The following is a 27537-nucleotide window of genomic DNA, read 5'->3' as shown; positions in this document are numbered from 1 at the left end:
ACCGCAAAACCTGCGCTGACTGTTTTTATTAGAATTTCCGCATGCACGATGAACCTAATAAATACAGCACACATTGGGTGTCTATATGTCAGCGTTAGACTTCACAATAGGGCTGGATGGTAAACAGTACATGTATGTAAATATTGTGATCTGGATATAACTAATTGGACTGTCCCGAGTTGTTTGAACTGTGCATGCAAATATTGAATTAAAAGATATGAGGATGTATAATGCACAGTATACAGACAACCGATTTCAAATACACCAGTAGAATATTTGCGAAGTCAAAACAACCCTATTTTGGTTAAAACAACTCATGACACATCCAAGCTATTATTTTATAATGATGACTCCAACGCGTAATAATGCTCTTCTTAGTTGTTTAGAAACGGGTTTCAATTGCACACAAGAGTTTATTACTGTATCGGTTTCACACACCGAGTGTTGTGTTCGTCAGCGCCCCAGTCACTTTGACGCACCGTGACGCGCACATCTCAAACGGGAGCTTGTAATAAAATAAAGGCTTAGTGCGGGTATGTGAACGTTACGTGACCGTGGATTTCCAGCAGTGCGCCACTATAGACGCTTTTAAACTTAACGCACTCACGGAGCGCGAGGGGCGCGCAGCCGACCGGCGCTCACACACGCGCGCACACGCGTTCGGAATGCAGTGGTACTGACTCTTAGCGCGCGGGACAGTGATGATGTGTCTGCGCTGTTTATTCGAACTCTGTGACTTTTCCCGCTTTTGTCTTAACATTTCCGTGCGGGACGTTAAATAATAAGTGAGTTTTAAAGGGTACGATGTATTATGGAGAGAATATGATGAAAGTGGGGAGATGATGGAGTCGTGAGGAGCCGGGGTGAGTTGGGACTTTGTACTTTGATGCTGTGTAAGGCTGTGTAAACATGAATGTTTGTGTTTTCATACGGATTACTTTCGGTTTATAGATAACTTTTTCTTTTGGGGTGTCACGGTTTACTCACTCGTGTTTCTGTTTGTGCTTTTGAAACTTGACTGTGCACAGTAATATTGAACGTGTTTAGAATGAAGTAACATTTTGACAGTAAAGGAAGTCTATGCTATTATAAAATAGCACCGTAAAAGTTAATACACATATTATGACAACGCATCTTACCACACTGTGTTCTCATATGAAAGTCATTTTAAAAGTTATAGGTTGGAATATACACATTATCAGTGAACTTGGTGAAATTCCTTGGTGCAAAAATTAGCTCAGGGTTCATCGTGGTTTTTATATTTTGACAAATTGGATAAAATAGTTGCATATAAGACATGGAGTGACTGTATAAATAACCAATTTATAATATTTACACTCAGCTTGAGTGTAACTTTAGCTTGTCTGTTGTTGTAACAGTGTGCGCATAATTTTAACATTGTGTTCACACCCTTACAAATATAATGTATTGTCTACTTTATCAACATCGCTTTCCTAATTTCCTCCCAGTTTTCACACTTGCTTATGTGTGACTGTGGACAATCTTGCTCCCTTCACTTTCTGCTTATCAGTGTGTACTAGAGAGAATGTTCCTGAACCACTGGGCTCCTTAACACACTTCCCTCAATTAACTTTCCACACAGTAAAGCAAGCCTCTCTCCCGACGGGAATATGCTTCTATTAATAAATAGTTTATCACTCTCTCTCCCACCCTTTCCAAGCATAATGAAACACCTTGACAACAGCAAATTATTCAATCTCTGTAAAGAGTCTTAGGATGTCTGGAGGTTTGTTAATATGCCCAGCCTCCAGAGACTGTTGAGGGTTAACTCTGTCAACTGATATCGTGCCTTTTTATTGAAACAGGAGGTGCATGACTGTATATATGTGAATATTTTCATTTCCATGAAAAAAGTATTGATTGATGTTAATAGATGCATTTCCATGAAAAAAGTATTGATTGATGTTAATAGATGCATTTCCATGAAAAAAAGTAATGATTGATGTTATAAGTATGAATGCAAATGCCTGAGCAAGTGTTTGACCTTGTTGTGTTTTGTTGTCTCCCTGCTGTCTCCAACAGTGTGCAAATGATGTTGACTGTTTGGCTCTTCGCTGAACTGTGCATGAGATCCTCTGGGATCCTCCTTGGTGTTCATCAGATAAACACCTCAATGCCCAGCATCCAGGTATCAAGCTAACACACCCTAACAAGCTGAGCCTTCCACTTTTTCTTCAATGCCATCATGCCAATCATCAGCAACGCCAACCATGACTTCAGCAACCTCTCGGCCAGTGACGACAGCAGCTTGGATCACATCTTCACCGAGATCCCTGAAACAGAGACCATCAAAGGTGTGTACTATCAGCGTGCTCAATTTATCCGCCGACCAGAAGATCTTCTTTTGGTGGACCACGGCCTGCAAGCCCTCATCAACGTGGGGGGCAACCGTTACACCTTTCCCTGGAGCACGCTGGAGCAGTTTCCTTTGACACGCTTGGGACGTCTTAGATCCTGCAGCAGTCCTGAAGAAATTGCCTGCGTTTGTGATGATTACGATGAGGCACGTCGCGAATTCTTCTTCGACCGCAGCCCCAATGCATTCCGAGTTATCCTTAACTTTCTAGTGGCGGGAAAGCTACGTATGTTACGGGAAATGTGCGTGCTTTCGCTGCACGATGAACTGAACTATTGGGGTGTGGAAATGGCATACATGGAGCGCTGCTGCAAGCGCAAAATGTACACACGCATTGAGGAGGTGGCGGAGATTGAGCGGCGAGAGGAGGAGCGGCGTCAACGTGGCATGCAGCTGCGGCCTCCAGTCGAGGAGACGCCCTACCGCAAATTCATGAATCGTCTGAGGGACATGGTGGAGAACCCTCAGTCGGGCTTGCCAGGAAAGATTTTTGCCTGTTTGTCTGTGGTGATGGTGGCAGTGACAGTGATCAGCCTGTGCATCAGCACAATGCCAGACCTCCGGGAGGAGGAGAATAGGGTGAGTATGTACATAATGCTGACACAGTAAATATGACAGAATAAAAATAATGTTCAATGTGAATCCTTTGTATCAACATTCTTTCCCCCAAATACTCATATGCATTATTTTCAAACCAACACACCACTGACAGAAGAATTGCTTAGCTCGTTGTACTTCAATTAGATTGAGCCATTTTTCTTCTGTCCGCCTTTGTCTTTGACTTCATGCGGGTAGTAAGCACTCACTTACACTTGTTTACTTCACTTGCTTGCCTCAGGTAGAGTTTGAGTACCGTATGTCGCTTAAGGTGTGTTTCCGGTTGTCATGCAGTCCTGTGTGTGCTATTCCTACTGAAAAATAATGAATGCATCTCAGCAGCGCTCCCCAATGTCAGTAAATACCCAGAGAGTAATGAACTGGACCAGCAATGCCTTCACAATGTCAGCGAACACACACAGAAAATAATGAACCAGCTCCTGTGAGACCTCAAGAATGTCAGCAGGAACGCGGGGGTTCGCTTAAAAAGACTAGACCTTTTTGCTTATAAAAGACTATGCATTTTAATCGTGCTTAGATGCCTCACATTGCACAAAGCTATGCTCGCCTGTAGTTTGCGTATGAGTTTTTGTCACAAAATAAATACTGCGTGTGTATGCATGGATGCTCTGTAAATGTTAAACTCTGGTAGTGTCTAGTCAGTTACAGTAGTTAGTACGTAGTGTCCAACAGGAAGAGTCTTGCTGGAACCAGGAGGACTGTCATATTAAATTCACACTGCCGGGCGGTTTGTCAATGTCAACAGCCCGGTAGAACAAGAATGGCCTGAGCATGGAGTCATTCATCTCTGCCGATAAATGTGTGTGTGCAGGTGTACATTGAGTGATAACAAGATGGCCTTCTCGATCTTTCACTTACTTGTGTGTAGTTGAATGTGCAGATTGTGTTACATAGTTCTGTGTGTTTACAAGCATAAAACTATATTCCATAAAGTTTTATGCCACTGTAAATGTGTATACTACACCCTTTTAGTTTAGAGCTCTATATCAGGTCAAGCAAGGCAAGGTCAAACAGTAATGTAAACAATATTTCTAACACAGCAAACAAACTCACAAAAAGCTGAATGATTTTGTAAATACAGTGAATAAATCCCAAGCATACAGGCTTGCTAGAGTGTTTGCTCTTACTCTTTAACATATACAGCATGCATTTGAGCTCTGAATGAATCTGTTTTACTGTACAGTGGTTCCAGAAAGTATATTTGTGATTCTCAGACTGCCTTGTACAGTTAACGCTCTGGTTTGTGTTTTACTTGTCTTCTTTTGAGATTGTGAAAAGGATGGATATAAGATAAGAAAATATTCTTTGTGTAGCGGGAGATCAGGTGGATTGGGAATCAGTCAGGTCAATTGTGTTGTGTGCTGGAGGGCAATTTATGCTCTCATAATCCCACGCGGCATTTTAATTTATTGTTCAGATCAAAACAACCACGTTCTCATAAGGTGGTGAGCTTTATCCCATAATACCCTTTATCTTATTAAGTCTGAAGCAGTGGTGCTGGAATTATGGCTACCCAAGGGTGTACTTTTAGAAGTTTCATTTCAGTATATATTATATGTAAATAAATGTGTTCTGCTGCGCTTCAGGTTATATATTCAAGTCATGTGATAAAAGGATGAGAACATCAGGTAATCAGAAGATTCATTAGCACTTTTTGGATCTGCCCTATAGATTCTGTACTTCACTTCTCCTTCCTGTTTTGTTTTTTGTCTTGCTCTAGATCGTTGTCTGCTCTGATTCAGTAGGTTTCCTGCAGCTTTCTTAAATATTCATGTGCCTCTTCTTTTTGATGCTTTTCACTCTGCCCTCTCTGCCTTTTCTCACCTTCGCTCTTGTTTGCCGGCTCTCTGCCCCTCTCCTCTGCCCTTCTCATTCTGTCTTTCTTTTTCCACTCCCGGGGCTGCAGGTGTAAATTTGGCTTTGTTTGAAGTACAGCAGTGAGGACTCAGAACAGAGGGTGTTTGGTATGCCAGAAGCATCCTGCAAACTCTCACTCAGGGCTGGTGACAGACACACACACGCACCCAGTGCTGGTGACAGACATACTGTACGCTGTCATTTAACAAGTGCTGGCGACACACACACTCCCATACACGATATACATTTCTTTGAAAGGGATGATCTTATCAGGAATTTAAAATTATTAATTATTAAAAAAGATTATTTTCATTATCGACTAGTCAGTTTCGTTGTCTAAGTGACTAGTCAGCTAGTCAGTTTCAAACATGGTCTGTATAGTTAGGCTGGATGAGGATCATGTCCACCAGACACAAGGAAACAGAATGATAGTACTTTAAATAATTGTACACCCACAAAGGAAAATTCTGTCATTATTTACTCAAAGTCTTGTGATTTCAAACTTCTATGACTTTCATTCTTCTACAGAACACAAAAGATGATATTTGGAAGAATGTTGGTACCCAAACAGCGACGGTACCGCCGTTGTATGGCAACCGACAATGATGTTAATTTTAAAGACGCGTTTCGAGACAAAGTCCTGTCAGTCCGCATTTGTGATAACCCCAAAATACTGATCCTTTCGATTGGACAACAAAAATGACTAAAGAGCTTACTTGACCTAGAAGTTAAGCCCACTACAAGACAAATCTGAAATGTATGTCCATTTGTTGCTTGCATTACAGCCCTAATCCTGAAATACAAATTGGCTCAAATGTTACTTGCTGGATAGAGTTACTGGCAAAGATAATAATGATCACAATACCCTTGTCCTGATTGTTCTCCCTAGCAGAACACTAAAACGAAAGAAGCATTCGAAAACCATTTATAAGCTCAGCAGCTGTACATATTACCTGCAACAAACATATTCACTGGTCTTCTGTTTGTTGAATTAGCTGATCATTTAGCCAGAGCTTTTCAGTGCATGATTATTTCTCCATCATCAGTGACAGAGTAGCTGGCATTCTACATATTCTGCTCATTCTAAACTATGTTGGACAGGATATTGCAGAGGGCCAGATGGTGCTGGTACAGGTACATGTGCAAGGCACGCGTGGTTCTGGGCTTGTGTTACAAAGTTTTGCATGTTGTTTGCCAGAAGGGGAGGACCTGGAACAGGTGGTATGCAGGGTTAGCGATGATCTTGGCCTGGGTTCTTAATCTAAGGAGTAGGTTAGCAATACACAGCACAACCTGGATGACACTTAGGTTTCCTTGTGAGTGGGCAGGTACAGCTCTTAGCCAGAATGAGGAGGGGAGGGTGTCCCAGTCAGAGACAGGAAGGGAAAAACTGGATGTGTAGCTATTGGTTGGATTGGTAAACTTTAGTTTCCAGAAATCTTTAGTTTCTGGAGCATGATTTTAAGCCTCGCACCCCTAATGGATGCTGTGTGTCCTTGATACACTTTTTCCTGCAGTGATGCAGGCTACACGGGGGGCAACTAGGCTTCTTGAGGGTAAAGAACATCATTTGAAAGAGCCATTGTCTTATATTCTGTTTTCACAGCAGGGCTTCAACCCTTCTGTAACTGGGTGTATTAAACAATAGTTCTACTGTTATTGCCAAACGTTTTTGTCTGTAATAAAAATAGCATGTATCGCAATGACGCATTGATAGAAATAAACTATTATTCAAAGAGGAATTGATATAAGAGTAATCCAAGCCATATAAGTTAGTTTGGTGTTCAGGACTGAACGCACTGAAAAATTGTGTTGTATCTGTATTGTTTATACTGCATATTATTTCACCATATTTTCTTTAGTCAGATTTAATACAGAAAGAGTCCACATCTCTATGATGTACCAGTATTAAAAGATGAGAAACAGGTAGCTGAGAACACCACCGAGTAGGTTTTTCAGCATTTTCATGTAGGTCAAAAATGTTAGGATCACCCGTGTTAAAGCTTAAACTGTTGACCTCTATTGATTGGCTGAATTCCTCCTTTAAAGGAACAGCGTGACAAAAAATGTGCAGAATGAAAGCTGTTCTTTGTCTGCTTGGCTGTTGTTTGCTATTCCGAGCAACATCCTTGCAGTTTCAAGGTTGGAGGGTCAAATAAAAGATACTCTCGAGTGTCTTGCAGATGTATGTAAACAAACACACACATGGCTGAACCGGTACTCTTTTGCTTCTGTTTTTTGTCTGATGTGGTGAAGTAGTCTAAAGCTCAGAGCTAGTAACCAGAATGCACTGGTTTGGCCCCTGTGAGAAGAGATAGCCATTACCAGTGTACCCTTGAGCAAGCTGCAGAGCCCCAGGTTGTACGTAATCTATGATGCCATCATGTGAAAATTGTGGAAACAGGTTCCATCAGCTCTGGTTGTGTGGTGATAAAGGCTTTATACTGGCAGATGCTGTTTAGAAAATATGGTGTGGTGCTGCAGGTTCAGTTAATGTATGTGAGACGGCTAAGCGTTTTTCCTCCTGTAATATGCGCTCAGTTGTTCAGCAGAGATTGTAACTGAAGTAAATAGTGTTATCTATCAAAAGATTTATTTTACAAGTGGCTTAATCCCAGAATTTAAGATGTTCTTTTAATGCCAGCCCACTTGTTATTTTCCCCCTATTATTTATTTGCTTCATTTTCTTTTACCGTCTCTAATGTCAGAGTTAAAGTACATTCGTAGGCTATAGAAAACAACACAACAAGTTAATATTCAAGTTAATGTTTTCCATTGAAAATATCCTCTTTTGTGTTTAGCAGAACAGATTTGTGGGTAAACTATCCCTTTAAGTTATTTCATGCATGCTTAATTGGACTGACTGGGACACTCCAGAACATCACTATTTTGTTTTTGAGCATGTCTTTTGCTGTTGGCTTCAAGTAACTGTCTTGTTGGAAGATGAATCACCCTTGAAGTCCCGCTTCTCTGGAAGACTTTAATGCTTTCCCCTAGGACTTTCTGTACTTAGCTAAATATATTCTTCTTTATGTCTCTTTCAGCTTCTGTGTTAGGAGAAGCGTTCCTATAGAGTGTGGTTTGATTTCAATCTTTTATTTCACAGTTTTAATGTACTTAAAAATGTTTTGGGTCTCACTCAGTCAATATTATATAACATATTATTTACATTATGATAATAATAAAATAATTCAAAAAATAATTTACCTGGGTTTTTTCATTTTATTTTTGATAATAATATAAAAAAATAAATCATATGTTACCCAGTCTGTCAAAACAGACTTTTATATTAAGAATTTAAAGATAGACCTTCCTGATAGACCCCATTTCTTCCATACATATAATCATGTCATCTAAAATTTAGCTGTTATAATGAACAGCTTTTGTAGAAGACTTCGTCCCTGCATTTGCTAAGGTTTATGTGTTTTATGGCATTAGTTTCTTAAGCAGTCGATAGCAAGTCGATAGCAAGGTTTACATGTCTAAACATATCACATGGGACAGGTAAATCCCAATATGGTTAGTTATTTTACATGTTGGTCAAACTTCCTGTCTACCCTGGTTAGCCAGCTGACATCATTCCTAACAAAATCTAGTCAATCGTTTGGTTTATGAAAATATCAAAAGGTAAGACAGGTATATCAGACCACAGACGGAAATGTAAGGGCTAAATCACACTGATCCAACAAACAAAAACTGACATTATAATTTTATATTGATGTTTTGTTGATGTTTGTTGCATCAGTGTAAATTAATCTTAAGGCTACTAATTAATGAGCTTTTTAATTTTCAATTAATTCAGTAAAATACTTTTTTCATATTGGCGTTATGGAATACTTTGCTTACTAACTCTCCACGATTTTTATAGATATTGGCTTTACTAGCATGTTAGACTGAACAGCTTTCAGCGGCAGCAGGATTACCCCTTTCTTTTCTAATGATAATTCTAAATAACACCTGTAACAATAATATCAGCTATTATAATAAATATCTACAGTAGTGAAGTCCAGAACACTGGAATGTCTTATCACAATTGACACAGCAGTATTTTTATAGACAAAAAGTCCAAATGGGACGTCCATCAAAGAATAATGTACAGAAGCTTTTTCTATATGCGAGTGAAGAGTTCAGCATTTGAGACGTGCACAGACCACAAAGATCCAGTGGAAGACAGTGGCTATATCTGAAACCACCGGATGACACACATATCCTACGAGACACACGTATGCGCAGTGTACAGTTTTCCGATACCTTTCCATTCACAAAGCATGCGTTTTTCAAAACTGCGCATTTAAGTCCTGGAAATTTAAGTTATAGAAGGCAGCAATTTTCTGAGCATAACCATATTTAGCATTAACACAGGTCTCATGGTTATATACTGCTGCTGTGTGTACCCATTGTCTATCTCCCCCAGCCTGTTTCTCTTGCCTCTTTTCTCCTTACAGACCAACTGGCTCCATGAACCAGTCCCTTGACCTCTTTGTTCTTTTTCCATTGAGGTGTTTATGGGCTGGCTGTGTGGTATCCATGTCTGTTCAGTGTCTCCTGGGGGCTGACTAAAAGCTAGATATGCTCATCTGAAACGGGAGGAATGGATGTTACAGTGCCACTTACAACCAGACAAAGAAATATAGTCTATTTAAGTACACAGATGCAGATGTAAATGCTTGGTTTGCGCATTGCAGGTGTATGGTCTCGTTTTTCAAAGTAATGCTACTGGGCATTCTCAAGTTAATGTGACAGTAACAAACATCAGTACTCAGGTGGAAATAGAGCTGACTCAGATTTAAGTTTGTCTTTAAATTGGTTAGTCCATGATGTAGGCAGGTTGAGTGCCCTAGCACCCCATGCATATGTTATGAATTGCATTTGGACTAAAACAATCACAAACTTTATAGAGTAAAAAAATACTGTGAATATTAATTACATCATGACATTTAATAGTGTTTTTAAATAATATGCTGAAAAGCCTGGAAGCTTTGGAAGCCAGCAGCAAGGTTATTTTAGTTTCTCAAATTAAAACTTTGAAAACGTTTCGATTCATTGAAATCAAATCAAATATTGACATAAAATTGTTAGTAAAAATTTAACTCAAGGAAAATTTGAAATGTTGCCTCAAAAATAAACTGAATTAAGGTTAAAGCAGTAACATTATAATAAAAAAACATAAATATCTTATATTGCAACATGAAAAATAAACCAATAAATTATTAAATGACAAAAGTTTATTCCAAAACTGCTAAAACTTTAGTTTAGCATGTTCTGTGTTTTATGTGCCCAGCTACAGTTTCCTTTGCACTAAAGCCAAGCAAAATGTAACTCTAAATAAAATGGCATGTAAATATAATATAATTTCTCTTAATTTATATAAGAGAAATAATAACTTAAAGTTCTAGGCTAATAGTTTACATTACATTTACGCATTTGGCAGACGTTTTTATCCATAGCGACTTACATTGTATTGTATTATACATTTGTTTCTGACCATGTTCAATCCCCTGGGATCTTACCCATGACCTTGGCGTTGTTAGCGCCATGCTCTTACCACTGAGATACAGGAAAGCTATGCCCCTGATTTCTGTTTAAGGTTTGAAGCAGAGGTTCTGTGACACAGAGCGTCTTCAGAGACGGGGGAGGAGAGCACAGAAAAAAAGAAAAGAATGAGAATGATGGCGTTGGATGAAAGATGTGGGTGGGCGGGACCAGTGCTTCCAAAGGTCATGTGGTTGCAGTCACAGGTAGTGGCCTGATGATCGGTTGTTTTTGTGTTAGAAGTATATGTGGGTGAGCTGGTGTCTTAAGCCTTATTTTACAAACACACACTCACTATAGCTTATCAGGATCAAGTTCAGCCGGCACTTTGACAGATACTGAGACATACTGAGTGTGAAAGGCTGTACATGCCCACAATGCCAACTCGCACTCTCTCTGCCTCCATCCATCGCTCCGTCCCTTCATTACTCTCCATTATAGCAGCATGAGGTGGGGAGAAGAGGACGAGCGTGGCTTGCTAAAAAAACAGTGCTTAGCAAGCTGAAGATGGAGAGGCAGGTGTTTAAGATTCAGAGGCCGTCTCTCTGTGTACTTTAGCTAGTGCAGAGCTGAACCGTCCCACTCTGCACCTTTAGGTTTTCTGAGCTGGGATGAAAATGAACAGAGATGGGGGGAGAAATGTCTTAGCTTTTTGCAAAATAGTATTCAGGAAAAAACATAGTGCATTTTGTAGGATTACACAGATTAAAGGATCGCACTGAAATGTGTGTGGGTGTTTGTTGGTTATAAAGGTATGATGAGGTAAGGAGAGACAGTCCATAGGAAAGAAATCTCACAGATAAGACATCTTAAGTCAAAGTAAACAAGGTTTGCAGCCCATTTAGGGGTGGGACTTTTATGCATCGGGAAATGACGCTTCTCAAAACAACGCCCCCCATCGTTACTGTTGCTATGATAGCTTTTCGGGACTGGCTTGTTTGTCTGACAAAATGGCGGTCAGTTATGGGGACACATTATTTCTGCATTATGATTGGTCAGATCGCCTGTCAATCAAACTGCTTGTGAAGGGTCAATTGATTGGATGGTAATAAGTGGTCTCAACTGCTCGAGGGAGGGGGTGAAAAACAATAAGGTTAAAGTTAAAAAGAAAGTTTTAAGAGGCAATGCAAATTACTGCATTACGTGAAAAGTTTGCTGAAATATATGTGTTATAATATATAGGCAAACGTTACAAATTGTATTAATTTCACAATAAAGTAAGTAGATAAATTAATGTATGTCTTTTATAGTTTCAGAAATAAATAAAGTTTCATTTGAAATCAAATGTCAGCTATTTTAATATTGAACTAAATGATGTTTAACTGTGATTCCTTTCTAGACAATTATGGGTATTACATCTGATGAAAATGTATACTAAGGGGAAATTCCTTTGAGCAATTCATGTGACTTAAAGGAAGAATAGTATATCTGTATGTGTGTTTTTTACAGGGAGAAATATCTTAATATCTCAAGTGAGTCTGGTCACCTGTCATGTCCCTGTCTATCTCTGGTCTGTGGCTTTATTATTCCGCACCAGAAAGAGGAGGGTTTCTGTGTTATTGAGATGTAGAACATAGAGTTTTCCCAATGTCCCAGTCCCTCCATCTCTGTCTCTGGCTCCCTCTCAATCCCTAGCGATGACCTCAAGGTCATTTTAACATACGGCTTCATCAGCACACACAACCTGGTAAACACAGCATGACAGATTAAACACGCTTTACCTGTGTTTCACGTACTTTATCCTCCATGTCATTTAAACAGCGTTCGATAGAGAGCAGCCATGGCGAGTGCTCAGAGATTTAAATAAAAGCAATATGCTGATCTCCGCAATTTCCTACTTCTTGCCTTTTCCTGAAGCGCCGGGAATTATGAGGCACTATTGACTTTGAGCCAGAAAGTTTGATAACGCATATTTTGGCAGGAGAAAGTGAGAGACAGAACAGGTTTAGATGATGAAAGAGGCGTTTGGGAGCGAGACAGAAAGGTGTGGAGGCTGATGTGGAATATGTTGTGAGCAACACTATTGCAGTGGATAAGACGTACTGTAACCACATGGCGTCATATCCCTATAGATGCAGGACTATAGTAATATATTTTAATGGGATTTCTGGATAGTTAAGTCAGTAAGAGTGATGAAATGCCACTACATCAGAAACAGACTGTAGATGAAATTAAACATTCTTAGACAGTCCCAGCCTCATATTTTAACACTTCTGTGACAAAGTCACAAGCTCGAACACATCAGAGACAAAACATCAAAGGCTCGGAGTGTCTGTGAGGATTGTGAGATGTTTCTTCCTCTTGTCCTTACCACATTGATTCTCTTTTTCCATCTCTTCTTTTTGTATAGTTCCGTTCAGAGTAGGACATTTGAGTTGAAAATAAAACTTTCCATTACAGACAACAAGCCATTGTGACCCTGCTAAAGTCATTTTTTGGTGATTCAACCTTGATGTCTTTAATCATAAAAGGGTCTGCTAAAATGACAAAAAATCTAATCCATAAGGGATAATGTACAGGACGCCTGTTGTTATCGGAGGAATGATAAGCCTGGACAGTGTGATACGGACATCCGGATCCGCTTATTCCACGGCTACGTGCCATATACAAAAATACTGGACATGAAATGTGAATTTGAAATATTGTATTAGCTTATTTTTAACCGAATGCAGACCTTCCCCGAGGAAAAGCAGTTTACATTCGGTTTCAAGGTAAGAAACCACGTTTAACTGTCACGAACAGGCAATTTGGTTTAATAATTTTAAAATATAATGTCACATATGTTATTATAGACAGTCAAAAGGATTTACTGCATCACTGTACATTACCGTGTGTTATGAGTTTTGAGTGGTTGTTATTTGGGAATAACACTCTCTCCGGTCTCGTCTCTGTTCCCGCCCTCTCGTCACCTCCATATTGCTTGTTATTGATTTCATGCCCTACACCTGTTCCCTCTTGATTTGATCCCTTACTTAATGCCCCTGTGTTCTCTGTCTTGTGCTGGTTCACTTCATTTCATGTGGGCAGTTTGAGGTCAGTGTAGTTTAGGCAAGTCATTCATATCTAATGTCAATGTTTATCTTTAGTCTTGTCCGGTGTAGTTTAGTCTGTGTTACCCCTCGTAGGTTTTTGTTTTGTCATTTTAACCCCTTACCCGCTGTCTGTGCCTGGGTACTCTGTCCATGTCTCACCCCAAGATCCTGACCGTATATAGTACATGTGTATACAGTCCTTATGTTGTTAGGGCTAGATGCCGGTTCCAGTTTTGTTCTACATGAATTAAGTTTTAATTGTGATATTTTTCCAAAGACAGACTTTTGGGAAATACATTTTTTGCCGTTGTTTATCACAGAAAATGTGTGTGACTGTGCCAACGCTGTAAGCATTAACACATGTTCAGATCACCATCCAAACTTCTCATCTCTTCCTGGCATTCTACCTCCAGGGTCCCCATTTCTCATTCCCCTACCGGCACACAGATTGTATTATCCCGACCGCATTTCGCTTTCAATATATCAGTTTATGCATTTTCAGACCCTCCCTGTAGATTCAAACTGCCAGAGAGCCCACCTAACATTCAATCAGAGGCTCGTAATGGAAAAATGCCTGTCAGTTCTCTTTAGCTCTTTAGCGCTAACAAAGCTTGGTATGCAAAGCTTGGAGTTGGCTCTTTTTGGCCATGTTTTTGTTTCACTCCTAGACTGCAGCATTTGGGTTGAGTCTAACTTGTATTGATTTCATTTGTCTTTATAGCCAAGTGCAACAGCTGGACTCCGGAACAGTAATTTGGTCCAATAAAAACAATAATTTCGTTGGTTTGATTCAAGGCTTATAACTCTGGCGTTTTTTATACTCAGAATGCATCTGAATACCGAATGTAAAATATTATATTATCGTGCTCTTATTTTCTACTATCTCCGAAGAATGCACTACATGTCTAGGTGGTAATCATCTCATCAGCTCTGTAGGAGACTTTTAAACATATACGGCAGTGCAGACGCAGGGGCTGTGGTTGATTGCTCGAAGGGGGATGTCATTGACATTTTTAGTGGCAGCGCTCAGATAAGGTCACCCTAAGTGCATTAGCACTGAGAAATTGACAATCAGCCCGACGAGTTGCAAAGTGTTAGCATTCTTTAAAATGCATAATGCCTGCAGCTGAATCCGCAGACGCTTCATCCTCACCACAGAGAGTAAAATAGAATGAGATGAAGGTGTGGGAGATAAAGATGAGAAGGACTGAGACGGAGTGAGTGGGGAGAGTGACAGAATGAGGAAGAGGGAGAGGAGCTGGCATACTGGACGGAGGATGACATATCGTCTGTGCTGTGTGATAAAGGTTTTAGGTTGCTGAGTTTACACAAATGAATCAACACATACAGCAGCTGCAGTATAACATTATACCAGCTAACCACAGTAGCAGTCCACCACAGTGTTTTAGTGTTTCCAGGCTAAAATAAAGACATATTGAAATAACGTGTTTAGATGGGTGTTGTTCGGTTTCAGCTGCATCATGAGGATGTATGCTGTATTGTTACTGCAATTCTAAAGACTGAAAGATGCTCAAATTTGTTTACTTGACTTGTAAAAGTGCTTAAAAGTTTTTTGCTAGGGTTAGGTTTATGGTTAGAGCATTGAAAATGCTCTGATTCAAATGGGGCTTTCAAACGATTAATCCAGAACAAAAGTTTGTTTTAACATAATATACTGTATGACTGTGTATTGTGCATATTAATTGTGTATTTATAAACACATACACGTACACATACATGTATTCATATTTAGGAAATATTTAAATGTTATTATTTATATTTACCAAAATGTTTTACCAGAATAAACTTTATTCTGAATGCTGTTATTTGGGATTCATCGTTTGACAGCCCTACTTTCAAGGTAATAATGAATTTCTATATCTTTATGGTTATTAATGTTGTTTTCTGAGGCTACTATATTACTAGATTTTATTTCACAGTTCTGAAATGTTCAGGCTCAACATCTATTTTTTTTACTACAACAATGTTGTTTGATTGTTATTTTACAAACCTGCAGCGACATTTTTGTAAAGAGCATTTTGTTAATAACCTCTTTGAATGTGTTTACAAAAACAATGTCAGATTCATAACCGGCACAGAAAAAAAAGCATTTATGTTTGTGAGACTCTTCAAGTAACCGCACATCGCACAGCTAATTTGTTAACATGACACAACTGCAGTATGTTCCCTTGAGTTCTGCTCGAACTAACGCATCTCACCAAATATTAATTAAATCTGCTATCTCAGAATCTCTCCAGTGACTGTTCGGCTCCTTACCCAGCGAATTTAGCTTTAGAAGGCGCTGGCTGGCACCGAAGGATAACAACATGATAAAACGTGATATGTGCTAACATCGCATCATATCCTGTGTGATAACATCGCGTGTGATGTTAATGAAATGTGTTTTCACGAAATGAATTTCTAATCTGATCTGACTGGGTGTACAGTGCAATTTTCTGGGACAACATCAGAAATCATATCTCTGTAGCATGTAGGTAAGAAATAATTTCGGCTGCTTTTAGTATGTGAAGTGGACGTACACTGAATATAGAGTATTTAATATTACAAGGGGCGTATGAAGGTCAAAGTGGTCAGGTTTATCTTTTCTGTTAACCCACCACTCTCAACGCATCAGTCTGACCTTTGACTCCAGCTAATTAACCAATACTGAGTGAAGTCAGATAGCGCGACTGTAATACTAAAAGTAAATACTTTTTTTAAAAGCTGTGTTCACAATTTGCCCTTTCCGTATCTTTTCCATTAGCCTTGACCCCCCTTTCTTGTATTAATTACCTTTTTTTGCTCCCTGATGGCTTTTATTTGATTAAACTCACAGTTTGGTTATCGCTGATCAATAGTCATGGTTAATACTGTGATAATATAATATTAATATATTTTATTTTACTATTTATATGTCAGGCACTACTATATTTTGTATTACTGAATAAGAATTGAGCGTATTTAGAATTTCTTAGAATTATGAATATATTTTTAAGCAAAAATAGATTTAAATAATTTGTACACAAAAGGTGACACAGAATTGTCAACATATGCTGTCAATTGTGCTCAACTTGGCTGAATATTTCTTCAAATTAATTCTTCACTTCCTTCTCTCTCCTAATTCAGGGTGTGTGCTCTCAGAAGTGCTTCCACATGTTCATCGTAGAGACAGTGTGTGTGGCCTGGTTCTCCCTCGAGTTTCTGTTACGTTTCGTGCAGGCACGCAGCAAGCTGCAGTTCATCCGAGGTCCCTTGAACATCGTTGACGCCATGGCCATCCTTCCCTACTATGTATCTCTGGTTGTAGTGGAGGAGAACCCAGACGAGATGCATGAGAAACCTTCGGGAGGCAAGGGCTACCTGGATAAACTAGGGCTCGTCTTGAGAATCCTCCGTGCCCTTCGGATTCTGTATGTGATGCGGCTGGCCCGCCACTCCCTGGGCTTGCAGACGCTGGGGTTAACGGTGCGGCGTAGCATGAGGGAGTTTGGCCTTCTCCTGCTCTTTTTGTGCGTGGCCGTAACACTATTCTCACCACTGGTGCACCTTGCAGAGAGCGAGCTGACCGGAGTGCAGGATTTTAGCAGTATTCCTGCTTCATACTGGTGGGCGATCATCTCCATGACGACTGTGGGCTACGGAGACATGGTACCCAGGAGCATCCCAGGTCAGGTGGTTGCGCTCAGCAGCATCCTGAGTGGGATTTTAATCATGGCCTTCCCAGCCACCTCCATCTTCCACATGTTCTCCCGTTCGTATCAGGAGCTGAAACAGGAGCATGACAGGCTGTTTAAGGAGGAGTGTGCGGCAGCCGCTGCAGCCATCACCTCGGAACCAGAGGAGGAGCAGGACAGAGGATGGGTGGCCCTTCCAGCTCCTAGACTAATTCTCACCCCAGACACCGAGACACCTGGTTCCATCGAAGACCTTTCCCTACTGGGCAATGGACGGGAGACACCCGGAAACAACAATCACTCTTTACCCGCTGGAGCCTTTTGAATGAGGCAGACATTGTGCATTTCTATAGACTGGACTGCATCAAATCTGTTCTTCCAAACCCTGAGACTCTGAAGTCTTCTGCAGAGGACAGGGTGAATTTTTAGAGACATCTCTGTCTAAACAGTTAGGACTTTCAAGGAACTTCACGATTCGAGTGAAGCTATTTTGTCTTCCATCAGCCACAAGCTGACTACATCTAAAATATTAAAATACTACTCCCTTCACACCCTCACTGTGGACCTAACTGACATGTCAAATGTATCACTCTACCAAAATAGTTATAAAAGGTAAAGTTAAATACAGTTGTAAATCCTTTACTTTTTGGAGCCTTGTTCCACGGTGTTAGATATACTGCAGTGAAATTCTTTTTCTTTCTTTTGTTTTTTCCAAACAAATCCAAAGATGTTTTGTTAGGTATTCATATTTGTCAGATTTAGGAAATTGCTCATCCAGTAAATGGGCATACACCATTTCCTGCATTAGTTGGGACAGACACACAGTGTCCCTTGTACAGCTCCTAATCTCCAAATAAAAACAGCATTAATCTGAATGTGCTGTTTTATTTTTTAGGAGAAGGATTTTCTAATCCTCTTCTTTGAAACGTTCAATCATTAGACACAGTCCCCCGGTATGTGCTCTCACCATCTGCCAACTCTGGCATCCAGCAAAGGTAGAGATAGGAACAATGTTGTGACCTTAATGAGGTCAATCTCCTGTTCCAAGGAAGTATTTTTTTCTCTCATCTTATTTATTTGCATATTGTCGATTTTCTCCCAGGAGATCTGCTGCCCCAACGTAAAGAGCTTTTCTCTATAATGTCACAAAATTGTCCCATTGCCCAGTGTTCACGGGAACAGGGGGGTCCAGTTGTGGGGCAAATGTTGATGAGAATAAGTAATAAACATGCAGTGTTTTCTCAGAGATGCAACTCATTCCACTGAGTCTTGATCAATTTCGTTTTGTCAACAAATAACAAATTTGCACCTCTTGTCAAATTATTCAGTCGCCTGGTGTAAAATGTTCCACAAACGGCCTTGCCGCTGCACTGAAAACCCCAGAAAGCTGAATCGTGGATTGGAAGAGTGCAGAACAATGCAAGTGGGTTTGGTAGACCAATCAAATTAAAAGTGTACTCTTCTGGGGATTAACTAACTGGTGAATTATTAAACAGCTTGTTATTAAAAAAATTCTTTCAAAGTAGACACATTCAAGGCCTCGATTACAACCTTAAAAAGTCCAAAGAAGTATTTTCTTGTGGATTCAGTAGAACGTAACCTGCCCAGTCAACCATTTCTAGGGCTTTGCGATTGTAAAACTTATACCAGTTCAGTTAATCGTTGGCTCCCTAGAAATTCCTAGAAAGCATCACATGCATGCTGTAACCCTGTTATAAAAGCTATATGATATATAATGTATAATGGCTAGATATTGACCTTCATTTTGCGAAACTCTTGAGATAATGCATTTCCCATTTCCATAAAGTGTTATGTAACAACTTAAAATGTATTATTAAACCTTTTGATGGTTCATATTCTACTGCAATAGTGACAATTCAAATGAACTTAATAACCATCTGTACCATTTAACAGCATTATATGGAGGAAGCTGGGTGATATATGCCATAAAGATGCTTTTGGCATTGGGGATGTATCATATGCCATGATTTTTAAAGGACGGCCATATCTAGATGGAAAGTGTCTTCTAGTGATTGATGTAGAAGATAAGGCTAAGTGTTTTAAATGCCATCCATCATCTTGTGTGTGACGGTTAGATTGATTTCTATTTGATAGGCTCAGTGTTATTTAGATTTCAATGTGTTTCAGACTGAGAAGATTCAGTGCTCTCATGAAGTCCCAAACCATTTACAGAGTGTAGCTGACATTGAGGTTTGAGCAGTCAGGTCACTGATGTGTGTATTAAGAAGTTCTTTGCAGCTCTCGCACACAGGTGGAGGGATTGCTTGTTGAACGTTGTAGTCGTGTGCCTGTGACAGGTATAAATGAAGCCCAATGATGGATGAATGGATGGATGACTATTCCTCTCTCAATCTCGCAGGGCTTTTGAAGTTGATTGTGGTCTTCAGTCATCACGTATGCACTACAGCAATATGTGCCATATTGCACATTTTTAGCATTTTTCCTTGTGGTCAATTTAGAATTAGTCCGGTGTTCTGCACCAAAAACAGAATTAAACAGGACATTTTTGTATGCTCATGTGCTTTTAAGACTGCAAATGTGAAATCGTTCACTTCTGTTAACGAATAAAAGTTTCTATCCTACTTCCTCCAATTTCATCACTGTGTGCAAAAACGCAGTGTCATTCTCACTCTCCTCTGTCTGTTATGCTTCTAAGAGCCTCGATGGGGAAATGTGTTTCCCATTAATCTTAGCAGACAGCTTGACCTGAGATCTACTGTAGTGTGATGATTCAGTTTTGGAAAGGGTCTGGCTTGGGAAGTTAAAGCATTTAATTTGCCTTCACTCTGTATCGCGTGTGCATCATCGTTGCAGTGGTTCTAGTCTAGGTCGAGGCTTTATTGAACATCTGGGGGTTTTGACAGACAGCCGTGATTAGAGCAATTCTTCACATGCGGTATCTGAGGAATATAGTTTTAAAAATGAATCACTAGATGTTTTAAGCTTTTTAGGTGTACTTCACAGTGTCTGTCAATGTATCATTTACACACTACACAAACCTGAGCAGGAAGGGCTGTTAAAATGCTCATTCATATGCAGAGCAAGTCGTGTTCATTTAAAGAGTGCCGTATAATACGCCGTCTCCTAATAAACCGACTCGCACTGGATTTCACTACGCAATGTCATTAGATATTTCATCTGTTCATTTTCAGCATCTGGCCCCAAATCCCTGTTCCTTGTTTTTAGTAAGCCTTGTTCTCCATTTAAAAATGGAGAACTGCTGTAAAACAGTAGTTTTGTGAGAACATTGTTCACAGCACTGTTCTTCGATCTGATACAGTCAAACAGGAGTATTAAAAGGGATAAATGAAAATGTTATCTTCGTTTACTCTTGTCATTTCAAACCTGCAGTGCACAAAAATGGGATATTTAGCGCAACGAAAAACGGCTGTGCCCTTTGGCTTGCATTGGTTTTCTGTCCATAGAATAGAAGTGAATGGGTACCACCATTTTCCGGGTACCAGCATTCATCAAAAAGTCTTCTTTTGTGTTCTGCAGAAGAAAAAAAGTCATACAGATTTAAAATGGGTGAACTTTAGTGGAATGATTCAGGTTTAATTTAAATGAGATTTTAGGCTTTTTTTAGGCGAAATAAGTAAATATCTGTGGGGTCCATGAATTTAAAGTTAAAATACGCATTCTTTACAATGTACTGTATAGCCAATAGGAGATTCTTGAGGGAGTTCGTTTTAAAAAGAGCTTATGAACTCTAACAAATAAATGAAACGTTAAAAGTCTGAACAGTGTCTGAGGTTCACATTTTCTTTGTAACTAAGACACATGAGCAAGGGTTTAGACCATGAATGTGAGTTAGTCATACCTTTAAATGAGCCCCTTGTGTGGAGAGTGTTCTGGTGATGTCTGCTCAACGTTCAGCTCAGGTACAAAGTGTACCTTTGTGTCCCCAAGAGATCAGCACCAAATATTTCTTTGCTAACTTTAGCAAGGCCTTCAATATTTCAGACAAACGAATACACTTTCCTTTTTTAGTATTTTATTCTCTCAAACGCTGACTTGAAATTGTGCTTTCTCTCTTTGGCTGTAATGAACATCGCACGCAGATGGTGTGGCGTTATTTAGTAACAATCAGCCACTCAACATCTGTTCTACCACATTACTCTATCAGAGGAAAGTGTAGTAATTTGACATCAGAGACGAAAAAACTAGATGAGAGAGATACGATGTATTATGCCAATAAATACTAGAAAGAAAAAGATATGTAGGAGACGAAGAATGTAGATTGTTCAGTATCATATCTGTACAGTCAGTTCACTGCATTGCGACATTATTGGTTAGCTTTGCATCTCATCTCTAGTGCCCTGCAAAATGCCAGACATGGATGGAATACTAACAAACTGCTTACTGCAAACGGCACATTTTTACACGGTCAGTTTCAAAACAGCATACCGGCCATAATAAAAATCTGTGAAATATGTACAGAAAGAGAAGGGACTAAGAGGAATAATTCACTCAAAAAAGTCATCATTTACTCACCGTCTTGTCATTTCAACCTTCAACCTTGTACGACTTTCTTTGTTCTACAGAACGCAAAAAAAAATATTTTGAAGAATGTTGGTAAGCGAAAACAGTGGTGCCCATTGACTTGCCTTAGTTTTGTGTCCGCACAGTAGAAGTGAATGGGTACTGTTATCAACATTCTTCAAAGAACATCTTTGTGTTCAAAAGAAAGAAAAGCATACAAGTGTGTGCTACAGTGCTCTGACTTTCTTTAATGGCTATAATGATAGACCCTCGTGTTTTACAGATGATGCTAGAATCACATATGAATGAAAGATCAAAGACATACAGGTGGGAAAGAGAGCAATGCATGAAGAGGAGGTTTAGATGAATCGGGAAGATAAAACGATACACAACACTAATGATTGCTGCCTTTAAGGGCAGATTAAAGGATCGCGTTAATCATCTCATCGCTGTACCTAATTTGTTCCAACTTCTTATGTCCTAGAACCAATCCGTCACAGCCCACCCTAAATAGCCGACAGACAGAGATGAGCGATGTCATGTCAGTGAGCGTAAAAATGTCCCTGAATCAGCCATACAGTAAATGTATTAATGAGCGTCATCGAACCACTCCGAGGGTGCTGATGAATCCATAACATGTCCATAGAGAAGTGGTTTGATGATTTCATTTATGATTTATAATCACCTTGCCCAAGGTCCCAGTTCTCAAGCTCCACAATTTTTTCAAGCCTTTTTTCCGGCGGGAGCAAAAGAGCGATCTTAAAGGAAGCGGGGGCTTCGCTCATGAATATTAGATACTTGACGTTCATAGTCCAACCAGATGTGCAGAAATGGAAATTGTAGGAAGAAGAAATGTTAAAGGGTGTTTTACATGCCTAGCAACAACTTTTATCTTTGACTTTGACCAAGGCTCTTCAAAACTCTTGAAAAATAATAAAATAATATTTTCTCCCAAAAAGTGTGAGGTTTTAAAGGGATAGTTCACCCAAAAATGTTTATAATTTAGTCACCAAAATATAATATTTTGGTAACCAAGCAATATTGGCTTCCATTGACTTCCATTGCAAAACCATTCTTTTGTGTAGAAGAAAGAAATCCATCCAGGTTTTGAATGACCTGAGGGTGAATAAATGATGACAGAATCTTTATTTTTTGACTGAACTATCCCTTTAACTGACCCCCCCTCGTGTTTTAATAGTCGCAACAGCCCTGATTTTCAGGAATTTGGATCTTTATATCTTTAGAATTTCTAGGAACCGTTTCCAAAACTCATATAAATTACAATACATTACAGAATCGATGTTTTACACTGTCATCCGGTTTCGCGATATCACGTTTGTAGAGCTGGCTTTCATTTCCGTCGTCTCATCTCTTCTGCTGAGCAGCAGCAGATATCATCACTCTCTATCTGGATCATTGCCAGATGTTAGCTTGCCTAAAATCAAGAAATCGAACTCCACAAAACAAGAAAACGTGTCCGCAGGGATCTCCACGTGCCACAAGAATCAATCAAGCCACCGATTTGACTGCCCCATTTGCCTTTTACATAACAGTAGTTGGAAAAAAGAAAATGGTATTAAAATTTGAGTCTTAATCAGCCAAACTATGAGCACAGACTGTGAATAAGCCCCTAATGGGCCCTTCATTTTGCTCGGCTGGAAATGCAGAGAAAACCATCATCTTGCGTTAGTCCCACAGTGCATGCATATCGTACATTTTGTGGTGACTTAATCACTCTGTGCTCTTGTAAATTAGAATGCCTTGGGCTTCCAATGCTATCTGTGGTGCAAAGCAGATGGTGAGGTTAAACTCCAGGGTGACAAATCAAGAACAAAAACTTCCAGACCGGGAGCTAGGAATAGAAATGTACTTTAAATAATTGCTAAATAAAGGAAATAACTTTAAACATGTATGTATTATAAAGTCAAAGCAACAAAACAAGTAAATCAAAAGCAAGACAAAAAAGTATATATGTTTTCCAGTGGAATACATCATTTTTTATTTTTATACCATCTTGTTCCGGATTAATTTTTATATTCTTTCACATTTATCCAATTTGTCAGATGCTGTTATCCAAAGAAGCTTACAGTACATTTGACATTTTTCTGTTGAGTTGAATGTGACCACACGATCAAAACAATGTTGCTAACACAATGCTCCACCAAGTAAGCTATAGGATCTTATTAACGTCTGGATTATTGATTTGATGATGTATGAATTACTTTTTTATTTGTTGTTTTTAGATATGATTTTTACAATGAGTTGAATGAGTTACAATGAGTACTTTGTCATTTTGTTACTTTATAATTCATATATATAAGTCTCCAATATCGTTTAAAAACATGTAACTCTTTAACACCTTACAATCAGGTGCTACTTGTTAACAGCAGTAAATGCATTAGCTATCATTAACCAATTTAGCTTTTCGGCATTTGTTGCTCCATGTAATATGTGTATAGATCATGTAAATTCATGATATTTGTAAATGCTGAAATTAACCTGATCTAACACCATGTCTACACCGGACGCTACAGGCACGATGCGACATGACAACCTGCTTGTTCTTAATGGGTTTGTTGCGTCTTTCCGCGCCGCATCGAGTGTGGACATAATGTAAAATTATAACGGGTTCTAATGCGTTTCTAATGTCTTTTGTCCTGTCGCATCGCACCAGTCGCGTCCGGTGTAGACACGGTGTAAGATTAAAAATTGCTGCAGAATGTTAGCAAATGCATTGAATAATTGGTAACAAATAGCACCTTATTGTAAAGTATAAATGCCACCCTCGGCAGTCTGATTCTACCCTCCCTCTTATTTACATAATCTCCACCCTTTCTGGTATCCTTTTGTTGTTTAACTTGTAGAGCTCTGACATCATCAAAGCAAACCATATATTGGTGCTACACACACAGGGATGATGCTCTGTCACTCAGGTAAGACTCTTAACTGTTGTTTTTGCTCTTGTGGCCTACTAGATTGTAATGGCACAGAGCGTTTCTTAGAATTAAGGCTCTGTTATTGTTACATCAATGTAATGTTAAGCTGCAATAGATTGAGGAAGGGATGTTTTTCGTGTGGAAACCCCTTGAGAACCTAAGATGGTCACCATGGACACCAAAACAAAACCATGACGATATCGGGGGCACTTGTGGAGTCACACTTCAATGATGAAAACAAAGAACCAGTACTAATATCTTAAATATCGTCACTGTCCTTCTGCAACCTCGGCACTCCAAATTCGCTGTTTGTCAGGACATGGAAAAGCGCTGTAGTTTTTAAATGTTTAAATACTGTGTTATCACAAAGTTGACTTTGTTATCTTTTTTTATAAGATAGATGTATGCAAAACCCAGTGACAAACATAACGGGTGACAAATAAAAATTATTTACGGAAAAACTGAAAATCACGAAGTATGGAGATGCGAGGATTCAGAAGAGCAGCAGCGATATGCAATACAAACAAACTATTATTATTAACTCACTAAAGCCTAAAAATCTCTCTTCAGTTTCATCTGTTTTTAGAAAAATGTTAAGAAAATAATAGTACAAATAATACCAAGGTTTATTTATAGATTCAGTCTTGTGACATGCTGTAACTGAAAATGTTATTGTTATGCTAATTTGCTGAATGAGAAAGACAAGTTGTACATATAAAAAATATGTCCATGGTTCTAAATCATTTTTAGCAATTCTAAATTTGTATTTTTAGCAACAATAGACCGTTAAGGTGTCCCTCAGCTCCTACTGTATATTGTATGTATTCCACACTCATCTTTTGAGAAGCTAAAATCTCTCTTGAGAAATTGCTCAGCCAAAACTTCAGAGAAATGTCACACTTTTTGAAAAATGGTGACCTGTGAACTGTGCATGTTTCATTATTCTGGATGAATGCAATACACTACTGTTTGAGATAACAGTCCGACAGCAATTTCAGTGGAATTTTAATTCTGATACAGTGTTTTGCAAACAGACCCGGGATAGCTGGCTGCTCATATTTTTCTCCAATACAACGGTTTTTGTAATCTACAGCAAAGCCATCTGGGTAAGTGCAGAGACACCTGTGATTTTTGGGTGCCGGCCACTGAAGTGGAAGGACTGCCAGAGGAGAATGCCCCTCTAGCAACAATGTAAAAAATACAGTGTCACAGTATGTTATTCTACCATGCACTTCATAGGACTGCATGTCTTCAGAGCCTCTCTAAATCATGGTTATCTGGGTCAGGGGCAGTTTAGCCAGAACATTTTTATTCTGTCATAATTTACTCACCCTCGTGCAATTTTGAGCCTGTAACCCTTTTTCGTTTAATGAAAGTGAATGAGGTACAACTGTTCACTTTTTGCCCATCCATTATTTACGGTTTAGGGTATATATATATATATATATATACAGTACATATTTTTTGCTGTTCAGTTTGACATGGTTACATTGAGTTTAGGGTTAGGTGAAGGCAAACAAAGTTGTTATTTGGGAAAACTATAAAACGCTCAGAATCACACGTTGACGTAGATGCAATGCAGTTTCCATTTATGAATTTGGCAGAAACTTCTAAAATGATATACAGTGTAGTGCGAGCACCATTTGAGCTACAGGAACATTGTGTTCCATAAGATCATGGGTCACATTACCATCTAACATAATCATGTTTGTGGGGTTTTGCAATATCCTTTTATATGGGAAGCATTAAGGGTATAGAGCATTGAGTGTATTCGAGCAATTGAAGAAACATCTGGTCCAGTTTTATTGTCCATGTTGTCAGATTGTATAGTGTTTTTGTAATACAGCAGTGTCTTTTTCTATAATGAACAGTGTTTGAGTGCCTATCCAGGAGGCAAAATTGAATGAATATGAAGTTGGATATTTTTATGTACATTTGACAGTTTAACCTTCCTATTAGGAAAGAGGGGGAGAGAACACATCAATGAAACAAGTTTATTGACCCCAGAGGTTGTTTAATTTTTCTTTCCTTTTAATTTGTTTTTCAGAATAATTGGGTTTTTTACCCCAAGCAGGGAGGATCAAACATCAAAGTAAATCAAATGACCTCCACTAATCAATGAACTCAGTGCTGCGGATGAACGATGAGATTCGGGCTACTGCTCAACTGCTTTTGATTCTGAGGGCAGAGAGATGTCTGCGCCTCGATGTTTATTTGAAACCCAGGGTCAATAGTTTCAAAGTCGAAGTCATTTTGCTTGAATGTTTTCCAAACAAACTTTTTCCCAAACAAACTTTTGAACACACTGTTTAATTTCTTGTGCTGTATAGTTTTGGCAGGATAACACTGTTGAATTGTTTACTGAGTGCTGAAACAGTGAGAATATCTTTATAGCACACTATCAGATTTTCTGGCAGGTCAGAAAGGTTTACCTATAAGGTTTATGCTTACCCCGACTCCTTCAATTTCGGATATTCACCATGCACACACGCTAGTTGAACAATCTTCTTTTTTTCCGATCTGGAGCTACTGGAGTGCAAATCAGGAAGAACAACACAGCAAATGATGACATATATTTTCAAGTTTCAGTTGATACACATGCAGTGTCTCTTCATTTCCTCTCAGTTTATTTGTTGCTTACATTGGTGAAATGAAATGATCCATGTGATTTATTGAGAAAATCATTAAGGAATTTAAATCCTCCTTAAACTTGCTGGCTTGTGTATCAAGCTGCTCTAAACAATGAATTATTCATTTACTGTCCACGTGTTTGCAAAACAGGAGTTAGCATATTTATGCACAGGTCCAGAGATGAGCTGCATGTTTGATTGACCTCATCAAATGTGAGAGTCGGGCAGCCAAGTAAGCCTGAATAAATGTATTCATTTGTTTCTATTTTGGTGTGGCTTTAAATGCATTGTAGCTTATCAGCTTCTTTGACCATAACTTTACCCTTAACTCTCTCTAGCTAGTTACCTCCCACTTTCGGCTTCCCTGTGTTGACCTTT

At 39.1% G+C, this 27537-nt stretch overlaps 1 protein-coding gene across 1 annotated transcript; it reads left to right on the top strand.

Annotated features, from left to right (window-relative positions):
* The first annotated feature begins 489 nt into the window (after positions 1 to 489).
* Positions 490 to 18336, top strand: kcng4a (potassium voltage-gated channel, subfamily G, member 4a). The gene is made up of 3 exons (XM_079465707.1): positions 490 to 863; positions 2044 to 2956; positions 16543 to 18336. Exons 2-3 carry the CDS (start codon positions 2207 to 2209, stop codon positions 17413 to 17415), a joined length of 1623 nt encoding a protein of 540 aa, XP_079321833.1. The 5' UTR covers positions 490 to 863; positions 2044 to 2206; the 3' UTR covers positions 17416 to 18336.
* Positions 18337 to 27537: the final 9201 nt, after the last annotated feature.

This window comes from Barbatula barbatula, assembly GCF_947034865.1.
Source record: "Barbatula barbatula genome assembly, chromosome: 10".
Classification (NCBI taxonomy): Eukaryota; Metazoa; Chordata; class Actinopteri; order Cypriniformes; family Nemacheilidae; genus Barbatula; species Barbatula barbatula.
The sequence above is the reverse complement of the archived record's forward strand: the minus strand, read 5'-3'. Positions and strand labels throughout refer to the sequence as shown.